This window comes from Salvelinus namaycush, chromosome 9 (assembly GCF_016432855.1).
Source record: "Salvelinus namaycush isolate Seneca chromosome 9, SaNama_1.0, whole genome shotgun sequence".
Classification (NCBI taxonomy): domain Eukaryota; kingdom Metazoa; phylum Chordata; class Actinopteri; order Salmoniformes; family Salmonidae; genus Salvelinus; species Salvelinus namaycush.
Genome location: NC_052315.1, coordinates 27,093,020 through 27,105,056, shown reverse-complemented (window position 1 = coordinate 27,105,056; position 12,037 = coordinate 27,093,020). Strand labels below are relative to the sequence as shown.

General features: G+C 41.0%; 1 protein-coding gene across 1 annotated transcript in view; it reads right to left on the bottom strand.

Moving 5' to 3' along the window:
• The window catches only part of pard6a (par-6 family cell polarity regulator alpha), a 39,792-nt gene extending 39,164 nt beyond the window's left edge, over nucleotides 1–628 (bottom strand). The window contains exon 1 of the mRNA XM_039000575.1: nucleotides 566–628. Within this exon, the coding sequence (XP_038856503.1) occupies nucleotides 566–628 (63 nt within the window). The remainder of the gene's footprint in view (nucleotides 1–565) is intronic.
• Nucleotides 629–12,037: the final 11,409 nt, after the last annotated feature.

Here is a 12,037-nt window from a genome sequence, read left to right as displayed (position 1 = left end):
TGTCATAGCCTCCTAGCGTGATAGGGTTTCTTTCCACTAGTTACCAAAGCCACAAAGTAAAAATTGGCTATATCGTAAAAATGTATGAAAACAAAAATTATCTTTTTAGTCTTAATTTAAGTTTAGGATTAGGTATACGATTAGGTATAAAATTGTCAGTGTGGTTAATGTTAATGTTAGGGTTAGGTTTAAAATCAGATTTTAAGTAGATACATATTAGAAATAGGCGGGGTTTATGACTTTGTGACTGTGGTAACTAATGACGACCCCATGGATAGAGACAGACACGCTCGCGCCCGGAACGTCGTGGTGACAAGCATAAATCAAGGACACGAACATCAGTGTTTCGCGCTCGGATATGATGAGTTTAGGGGGGATTCAAGAGCGCCGTTGTGACAGGTAGTGACATACGGACAATCCCATTTGTAGTCTACATCTTGATTTTGTTAGCCCTGTGTACCGCGCGTGCCTGATACGGTAGCCTACCAACCAATAAACCGCGGTCTACCGGTTCGTTCCACGGTAACCGCATTATGAATGTGAAATGAATTAGCCAGCCACTTACTTTGCTTTTGACCTCGACCACATTGTTCGTGTTTTTCAATGGGGTCCTCTGATGCCTTGACATGTTTGCGCGTTGAACCCCGGCGGATTGAACCATCCACAGGCTTTCCTCGAAACAGGTTTGAGTAGATAGTCAGTCACTTCGTTGTAAACTAATTTGCCCGCAGCAACATGGGGCTAGATAGACGCACAGGTACAGTCCTTAAACAGTCCTGGTGCTGTAATAGGAATCAGATCTGTATCTGTTCTCCTCACGATGGGCAGAGCTACACCACTGCCTCGATAACAATGACGTCAGCTAGACACGCCGCTTGAAGGCGGGGATGGGGTCGTGCGTGGTGTCAGATGAAATGTTTCAGTTGGTGTTGCCCTGGAGACCAGGAAGCATAGAGCAGGTGAGACAAGGCCAAAGATGGAGGATAAATTAAGATAGTCAGCGAAGCGACAGGATTTACTCGGCCCAAAATCTGTCCATGAGATAAGCCCTTTTTTGTATGGTCTATGAGAGAGTGAAGTTACGTGAAGCTTATTTGATCGAAAGAAGTTTCTTAATGTTTTTTAGGCTGTTACAAATGTACGTATAAAAGTTGATGCACGTGGTATTTCCAGGCAACTTTAAGAAAAACAACATATACTGCTTTCAAGTAGGATTTATGGAATTTTGCCTGTAGAAAAAATGGCAATGTTAATATGACCCTACAAACAGGCCCATTTTTTTACCACATTCTTGCCTGCATACACATTTTATGTGCATGCATGCCGAGGAAAAGTGCTGGTAGTGGTGTGCAGATGTGGGTGGGCATCTATTTTAATCAATCAATTGAGAATATACCCCATCAATAAGTAATCCATTATTCATTTGTTGAGGCAGGTAATACAATTGTTCAAAATAATAGAATAGCATACTTTTGGTTTAATTAGCCATATGTTATGGGCTGTGCAGCCATGACTGCACCATCCAAATGAAATCAATAGTTTGTTATTTTGTTCATTAACAAGACACATCTACCCGATCACAGTCAAAACACGTATTATTTTTTTTTAAGTGATATTTTGAAACAGAGCCCAATCTCATGCTTTTCTTTATGCATGTTTCATCTCTTTTGTACCCTCAATCCACTTTGTTAGGGAGCATTAACAGGGTCTTACCTTCATCATGACCTTGTGTAATCATTATCACTCTGTGTATCTCTGACAAAGGAACATGGTTTTGGTATGGCATGGACCCTACTAAGTTATGTAAGTGCCTCAAAAGCTTTCCAGATTAGGATACTAAGGATTAGATTGTTCATTTTCGGTTGTTAAATTCACCAACAAGATGTTTGTGATCTAACCTTCTCTGTTTCACCCCTGTATTTTGTACCATCTTTCTCTTCATTCAGAGTTCAACCTGTTCAGACTGGGACAATGACAACATCCTGACTAACAGCTAAAACCTAACCAGATAGAAGCAAATGTATTTAGTGTGGAGCTCCCTCCCGGGGCCCCACAGTGTCTCAGATGATGGAGAGAGCTGGAATGCAGGAATGTGGAGAGATAATCCTGCAACCTCAGTGGATACTGCTCAACGCCTGCCAGTGCTTTGATCTTCACACTGCTGCCAAGGGGGACAAGCAATTTCCTGAGCTCTTCTCAGAGGAAGGTTCCTGTAAATGCATGTTCCATGTCAGCACGCAGGTATCCAAGGAGCCTACCCACATGAACACAAATATATATAATATGGTTAATGCTGCTGATACAGATTCTGCTCATAAAACTCCTCCATCACCCAGGAGGAAAGGGTGCATGTCAAAGAAACCCTATACATTTGCAGTTTCACCTCTGTAGCCACACCCTTGACAGAGTCACAGGACAACTTCCCTCAGAATTTCCACTAGTTGTTGCCTAAGAATGTAAGCTACTGTATGTGAGTCAGCCATGTCAGGTTTCTGAGCAGTAATGTTGATAAGATATATAATGCTCCCACCCCTGACTCCCTGTCCTTCTGGCGACTGCCCTGGAAAAACATTCTCATTTATCAGGAATGTAATTCACTCTATAGTGACTGAAAATACTACTAAGATAAGGTTTTCTCTGTGAAATTTTAAATTAACTGGTATCCTGAAATGCAATATTCTAAAACAAAGTGATGTATTTGTCTGACGTCTCTAATTTGGGGAAACTACAGTAAACTACTGGGCAAATATTAGAGCGTTTCGAGTAGCATATGTCTATCGGAAGCACAAGCACGGAAGTCTAAAGCCCTGTGATAGCTGATAGATAGACAGGTACAGGTGACGACGTTCAAGTGATGTTTCCTCTTTGAGATGCCTCTATTCATATCCTGCTACCAAATAGACAATGGGGGGTGGTTTTCAGTCTCATGTTTGTTATTCCTGTTGCACTATTCAATAGCTGCCACTCGCCCACTGTTGTGGTACTTACTACCTTTCCACGACCACCTCTCTGGTTATTCACCTTTTCACGTCCTCTTCGAAGATAACATTTATAAATTAGATGAATTTACTTAATTGCCAACAGGTCTCCTCCACACCTTTTCTCAGATAAGATTTTATAGGGGAAAAAATATGCTGTACCCTTACTGTAACTTATCTGAGCATACTATCACCACCACCACTACCTGAGCAATAATACATATTCAAACTTGTACCAATAGTACTGAAGACTTGCCTGGGTTAAAGAATTTAAGAGAGACACCAATGATAGTGCAGCAGATGTTTAAATGATTCATGAGATAGAACTGGCGGCCTTTTTTTCATTGAATGAAAGGGTATTTTTAGTACTGTAAATATACATAGGCAAGCCATCCCCCCGTAAACACAACACAGTGTACCCAAGGTGGATGATGCAGGTGGAACCTGCAGTGCTCTAAATCCTGAAGAAAGTCGTGTGGAATGCTGTAGAAGATTCCTGGGGTGGTTGAGTAATGTTGTCAGACCAGCCTGTCTGCTCTGGGCCATGCATACCCTCAGTTCTATGACTCCCACACCTCAGCAGGTTACCAGGCACGACCCACTGGCTCAGAGCTGCCTGGCTACTTACCCAGCATTCCTCTGGCTTTAGTCAAAGGATTCCGGCATGGTGCAGGGCAAGTTGCTGTAGAAGTCCCACACGTCTTACTGGAGGATTCAAACATTTCTGAGTCAAGCATCAAAACAAAAAGAGACTTAACTCTGTGAGGAATGTTTCACTGTGATGGGGGACTCTAATATACTTTGAAGGAGACACTTGTGCAGAGACAGTAGTGAGAGAACCACTCAATGTTGGCCTACAATCAGCCATGTGCATTCATAGCCCTAAGGAGAAATACAAGCTTGTTTGTACACATTCTTTCTTGTAATGTGTTTTTGTCTGGTTGAAATGCCAAGCATGACGCATCATATATAAGCTTGTGTAGCTGTTTGTGTCCCTTGAAGATAAAAAGTACTTAGCTTATTTGAATGCTTGTTTTATCTATTTACTCATCCATAAATCCATAACTTTTCAGTGTGATTAATCATGACTATGTGAGGATTCAAGATTGATTGACATAACTTAAATATATTGGACTCTGGTGAAAACAAGTATTATTCTTGAGATTTGAGTACTGTAACTGGAATGTGAAAGGTCACCATGTTCACCTGACTGAAACGCATGCTCTTTATTCTCCAGTTGAGAGGAGATACTGTTTGTGTGTGTTCGCGCATGCATAGTGTATTCGTTTTTACAATGGCCTTGTGTTTCAATGAAGTCGTGAAAGTTCCTTATCTGATATCAGCACATACCATACCTTTCAGAGAGACGGAGAGATTGTGTAAGGAAAAAGCATCCATTTATGTCTTGTAGATATCATTGATCTGTCTTCTCACCAATTCTATTCATCAGTTGTCATGCTTCCCATAGTTCTGCTATTTTTAATGTCCCAAAGCCACTGGTCAAAATAAATGCAATTCCAGATCCATTTATATATGTCTCTATGTTAATTTTATTACCAGGTGATTGAAGATCAAAATAGTCCATCACATTTCCTATCCACCACATATCCAATGTGTTTTGGGCAATTTTCTGTTGCAAGTGGTCTCACAGCATACCATTGCTCTGAACTATGGGTCACTCATGCCACCTTGTGGACATAATGCATTATCTCCCTTTGGTGAAGTATATATTTTTTCTTTCCACAACTAGGGTCTTTTGTGTGGTCCACTGCTTAAATTGTCCATGTATTTTGTCTTCTACTGGTCTTGCCATGAAAAATGTACTGCCCAATTCAGCTACAGATGGCAATACAAAAGCATTAGGAAAATGCTAGTCTATATGTTTGCTGAATAGTGAGTAGGCAGGCCAGCCATTGTTGGGGAAAAGGGTTGGTTCTAAGTTGCAGCCCAGGAAGAGTAAACATTAACATAGGTAAGGATGCATGAACTATGAATACTGTACTCCTTCACACATACATTATCCATATGTGATCTCTCGGTCCCATCTTCCAAGTCAGTGAGTCAACACGAAGGAATGTTGGATGACAGTTAATTTATTGCCAAGCTGCAATGATGGGACACAGTATAGATGGATGTTCAGTCTTTAAAGGGTTATTAACAGCACTCCCATAATAATTCTCCTTATAGTTGCTGTTTAATATACAAACAAAAAGGACATCTAAATGTCTATAAAAGTTATAGGGATTGTAATAGTGGATTAAACTATTTCTAGTCATTCCTAATTTACTATAATAAAAACAAATACATCATTTTCAAATGTTCTCATGTGTACAACAGAATAAACTACAATCATCCATTTTAGTATACAAAATATATCAAATGAACCTGAAAAGTGACTTAATGTGACACTCTTGTGATGAAGAAATAGAATGCACCACACAATACTTTCTGGGCTAACAACCAGGCTAACAGGCACAGCTAACAAGCTAGCTGGTGCTCATGAGTTTATAAAAACATTTATACTTCGTACAATCGTCAACAAAATATTACCTGCAATGATGGGAAACAGTATATTGATGAATGTTCAGTCATCAAAGGGATATTAACAGCACTCCTAAAGAAGATGCATTTGAGTTACAACGGGGCAAACTTACCTTGCATAAAACCCACATGGGAGAGATTCGATTTTTATGACCTAATGACAACTTTATGACAGTTTCTATCCCTGGGCCATTCAACTTTCAAGTCACCCACAACAATTCTCTATTGACCTGCTGTGGATTACCCAGAATTCGTTCTTCTTCTTCAATTAGGTTTTATGGCGGTTGGCATCCAATATGTTGCATTACCGCCACCAACTGGACTGGTGTATAAATCCATTATACTTTGTGACATTAAAAACCCACCACCCTATTCCACTAAATTAACCAGCGGCCTAGGAGGACGGGTCAGTACACCCTGTAACTCTTCTGGTACAGTCAAGTCTGGTACACCCAAGTACTTCTCTGCAGCTGCCACCACAACATCGGTTTTCTGTGATTTACTTTCCATTCCTGCGGTATAGTTGATATCCATTGTTGTGAACGCTAAGAAGCTCATTGGCCTATCTCTCTGTGCTGGCACAAATCTACTACTCACAGGAATCCTGTCAGGATCCCTCACCCTTGACCCATCCTCCTCTACTTTCTTCACTGCTTCAGCATAAGACACCCTTCTGCATTACTCTGACCGTGGCCACCTCAACCTGCCTCTCTCGCACCGGACACTTCCGATTCCCAGCAACATGGGCACCCCTAAAGTTGACACCCATAACTTTTCCCGGCGAAACTACACATTCATCTATCCCATGCCCTCCTACACACTTCCCACATCTTGGAATCTTCCTCCTACACACTGCTGCAACATGATCATAAACGTAACACCTGAAACACCACAGTGGGTTCGGCACAAAAGCTCTAACAGGATAACTGATATTTCCTAACATAACTTCATCGGATAAAGACTGTTTCAAAACTCAAAAGGACAGACTGTGTCACTTCTGTTTCATCGCGCTCCCCACTGGGTCTGTGTTGCACCAAATGGCGGGCGTCACAAACACCAGCAATTTTTTTTAAATTAAGGGGGTAAAAAAAATGCGATAAAAACACCATGAATCTTCAACTTCAATTGCTCCACTGCCACACTTAACGCCTCTCCAGAAATCACTCCTTTCAATGATGCCCTGTTCCTATGAGCAAAGCAAGAAACAGATCTTGACCCGAGTTGCGTGGCACGGAGCGCCCGCTCCCTCTAGGTGGAAGAACTACAAAAAAACATCACAAGTCCCCTTCAGGTTATTTTCACTGATTTAACAGTACCCAACATATTTTCCACCCAACTTGATACCACATACAGATCAGCCAAAAGGTCTGGATCCACTTTCTCCAAAAATCTCACTCCCACTGGGCCAAACTCATCTTTATCGGCCCCCGAGTGGCGCAGCGGGCTATTCTACAAGAAATCTGCCTCCAGATATAAAGCTTCTCCCAAGTGGGTGTGACACCTACTCCCGTTGCCTGCTGCACTGCTGCTTGGACTCCACCTGGCGATCTGTTCACCGTCTTCCCTGGTTGTCTCCCCCTGTCTGGTACAGGTACCCCCCCCCCCCCCCCCCCTCCATCACACATGCACTGTTGGGGCGAGTGACTCTGATCTTACAATGGCTAGTCCCAAGTTGTTATAATTTTATTTTTTTCTTGTGCATTTTGCTATTTTGCTATTTGCCTCATGACTCCTGCATGCTTTGTTGACTACGAACTTTCTTTACCCAACCGTGGGACAGACTGTGTTTGTTCCCACACTTGGGGTTCTGACTCTATTGGTTACACAGACTTTTGGACTCCTGTCCCATTCTAACCACCTCTCGCCGGCTTTTATATTCATGTTACCTAATTAAATTGCTGTACAATATGATCTTGTTGCCATCTGATGCGCATTCAGATGTCATAAATCAGCACTGCAGAGTTCTCCCTGTCTTATGCCGTTCCTTGATTGTATTACTGTTGATGATATCTGGAAATGTGCATGTACACACTGTCCCATCTACTGTTGCTAGCCCCAATTATGACTTGTGCTCTGATATCTGCTTCACTGATTTATGCTCTCGTAAAAGCCTGGGTTTTCTGTATGTTAACACTAGAAGCTTTTTACCTGAAATGGATCAATTGAAAGTGTTGGTTCACAGCTTCAGTTGTGTTGGTCATTACTGAGACGTGGTTAATAGAAAATTACTCAAGTAAAAGTGAAAGTCACCCAGTAAAATCCTACTTGAGTAATAGTCTAAAAGTATTTGATATTAAATATACTTAAGTATCAAAAGTAAATGTAATTACTAGAATATACTTAAGTATCAAAAGTAAAAATATAAATATTTTCAAATTCCTTATATTAAGCAAACAAGACTGCACCGTGTTCTTATTAAAAAAATGTACGGATAGCCAGGGGCATGCTCCAACACTCAGACATCATTTACAAACAAAGCATCTGTTTAGTGAGTCCGCCAGATCAGAGGCAGTAGGGATGACCAGGGATGTTTTCTTGATTTAATTTAATTTATTTATCTCACCTTTATTTAACCAGGTAGGCCAGTTGAGAACAAGTTCTCATTTACAACTGCGACCTGGCCAAGATAAAGCAAAGCCTTGCGGCAAAAACAACAACACAGAGTTACACATAAACGTATAGTCAATAACACAATAGAAAAATCTATGTACAGTGTGTGCAAATGTAGAAGAGTAGGGGGGCAATAAATAAGCCATAGAGGCGAAATAATTACAAGTTGGCATTAACACTAGAGTGATAGATGTGCGGATGATGATGTGCAAGTAGAAATACTGGAGTGCAAAAGAGCAAGAGGATAAATAACAATATGGGGATGAGGTAGTTGGGTGTGCTATTTACAGATTGGCTGTGTACAGGTACAGTGACCGGTAAGCTGCTCTGAAAGCTGATGCTTAAATGTAATGGAAAAATTTAGATTTCCACCTAATTAGACATACACAAAAGTAATTGCTATTCATGTGTAATTACATGATTCTGACAAAACTTGGTATATTTGGAAAGAAGACATCTGGAAAATTATGAGGAAATAATCAGAAGATAGATAGGAGTTACATAGTTAAAAATATACAAGATCAAGCACACACACAACATAACCGTTTTTTATTTTTTTTTATTTTGAAAGTCATCTTTTATTGACAAGCCATAAATTAATTATTGATGACTAGAGCTGGAAACACATCAGATGGCTTCCACAACATGTGAACGATATCAGAAAAAAATAGGATTGATAGACCTAACAACTAGAAATGGGCAGATGTTTTAGTAAGTGGTGTCAGGTGTGGTCACAGGACGTTTCCAAGTGTCTCTAAACGTCTCCAAAGTGGCATGTGTCTATAAATTAGATAATTTCAGTGCTATTACATATTTGCAATCCCTAAATGCTATTTGTTCAGTATACAAACTATTTCTACCATATCAACCTCACTCAAACATTGTGGTGGTGTTATGGGGTAGCCACGGTATATTTAAGTGTCCTTTCAACCTCTCCAAAGTGTCCGAATGTGGTAATTGCACTGTTTTTGCATACAGGATATGCCTAAAACTTATTGTTCACTATAAAAACAAAATTTCTACAACACCAATCTCTCTTAAACATGGTGGTGGTGTCGGGGGACATACAAGTGTTTTTTCAACCTAGTCACTATGTGGACATTCGATTCCATTAAGTCATAGATCATCAGATGACATTGACAATAGATTAAATGTGTTTCTACCAACCTAAGGATTAATTTGATACCCCCCATGTAGCTCAAACACAGACCAAATTTAACCTTACCTTGTAAGATGTTGAGTACCGCAGCGGTCTAAGGCACTGCATCTCAGTGCAAGTGGCGTCACCACAGTCCCTGGTTCGAATCCAGGCTGATTCACATCTGGCTGTGATTGGGAGTCCCATAGGGCAGCGCACAATTGGCCCAGCGTCATCCGGGTTTGGCCGGGGTAGGCCGCCATTGTAAATAAGAATGTGTTCTTAACTGACTTGCCTAGTCAATGTTAAATAAATACTACATAAAAAAATTTGGTGAAAACATTTTAAATAAAAATGTTGACTCTCGGGGCTGGTGATAATGGTAGGTCACAGGCAGACAAATAAGATATCCTCATGATCTGTGGCGTCCCGGCTTTGGGTGTGTATCAATGTCTATTTTGTATATGCTTCACAACGCTAACCGGAATGTAGGTAGAGGTCATCGGCTTGGCCTGCCCTTATAAATTCGTATATGCCCATATATGTTTGTAAGTCACTCCAAAGATTTGAAGGCACTGATCAATAGCCAAGATACTCAACTTTCCGCAGATACCCTGCTTTTGCATAAAGGGGCTAGCGTTCTCATACCAGACTGAATTGAATAAAAATAGGGTCCCCAAATAATCAAATAGGGTCCCCAAATATGGGGACATTACATTTAAGAGGATTATTAAAGAACAGTTGTTTACTTTGGTATTTATTAGACAAGAAGATACAACATGGTACCAGGAGTGACAGAACTCGCCGTTGACACATTCGAGTTTTGGTAAAAAATGCTGAACGGCACCAAGACGCTTCACGTTAACTAGCTAACATTAGCTAACTAGCAACTGGGCTAACGAGATTGAGGTAAAAATAACCACGCCTGAGCTAACGGAGCATGCAGTGCATATAGCTAGTCGTTTTGCAGTGCTAGTTGGCTAACGACATGGAACAGCTAAAGCCTCCAACATAATTGAAACTTAACGGCAACGTTGAAGAGCAATGGAAGCGGTTCAAGCAGCGTTTCACCATCTATCTGACGGTGGTAGGAGCGGCTGAAAAAGACGACACACAGAAGGTTGTGCTGTTTTTCACAGTACGGACGCCATTGATATCTACAACACGTTTCAGCTAATGGATGAGGAACAAGCAGATTATGAACTGGTACTAGCCACAAGACAATTGAGAGGTATGTTTTCAACAGTAGATGTCAGAATGAAACAGAGACTGTTGAGGAATTTATTATGGACTTGAAACTGAAATGTCAGTCGTGTAATTTTGGTCAAATTGCAGATTCGCTGATATGAGAGAATTGTCATGGGGGTGTGAGACAAGGGGGTGTGAGACAAGGGGCTGAGAGAAAAGTTATTTGGTGAGAATTAATTGACACCAGAAAGAGCAATACAAATGCGACAAGCAAGAGAGGTGACACCTAGTCGAATATGGTGCGTTCTAACATTCATTTGCATATTTCCGTTGGGGAACGCCTACTCTGTGAAGTGCGTTGTGCAATAACTCAATCCACCTTTGCACGCCTTCTAAACAACGGCATTTTTTTTTTTACTTTGGCAAAGGGTAAAGTCTACAAAACTTAGTCCACTGTTCGTAAGAAATTGTAGTTTTGGGAACAGAAAACTGTATTTAGATCAAATGTTAAATCGATGAGTAAATTAGCAGAATGTAGTTCCATCTCCTCCCACTGCCGGCCACTGGGCTTTCTCTCACTACCATATTTGGTAGGGAGTGGAAACGCCAACCAGATGCTTCACATTTGTGACCCGATTCAGGAAACTAGGCGTATGTCGCAAGTCACGACTTCACAGGAGAGCCGTTTGATCGTAAAGAAATATTTTTTATCAAAATGCATTTTTGGCAGAAATACCTTCTTGAACATGTGAACTTTCATGTGCCTTAATAACAAACTTGTATGCCATCTGTAAATATGAATAAAATTGTTAAATTGCGAGCCCTGTTGGTTAAGCCACAGAAAAAGTCAGCAACCTTCCCACTAGCCATGACTGGCTGAGATAATGAGTGGGCTGGACATGCCGAGAGAGGAGTTCGGATTGGTCTGCCATAGAAGCTTGTCAGTCTGTGTTGGTAATCCTGTCGAACGCATTAAAAAATATATATATTGGGTAGTGGAGCTGCATAAGTGTGGCTCTCCTCTTTCTGGAGGATCAAGTTTTGAAATCAGTGGAATTAGAGTATGATAGCTAAAGAGATGGAGGAAACACCTGTCTCCGGATTACATCTTCAAACTAAGGGCAACCGTGGCATGGCATTTCTGACAGGGATACGCGTCCATGCACGATGATGTATACAGCCTGGTAAGATAGTCTAGCGTCAATTAGCTGCATTTTCAGATATTACACGTTTTCTAATTTTGACAGAAAGTGGTTTCATTTCAAGCTAAAGTGTACTGTTAGCTATCTAGCTCACGTTAGCTGGCTGGCTCCCTAGCTGATGTTATTATTCGCTTCCCAGAGCCGTTTGCTGTTAGCTAGCTAAGATTGAACATAGTTGGTTAGCTCCCAGAACTGTGGCATTGTTGGCACTGTTCATTGATGTTTAACTAGCTAACGCTAGCTGGCTAGCTCGTTAGATAACGTCATGTGACGTGTGTGAACTTACACTTTGTTCACCTAGCTAGGTACATTGTTTACCTATCTAGCAAGCTATATGTCGAAGCTAAAGTGTACTGTTAGCTATCTAGCTAACGTTAGCT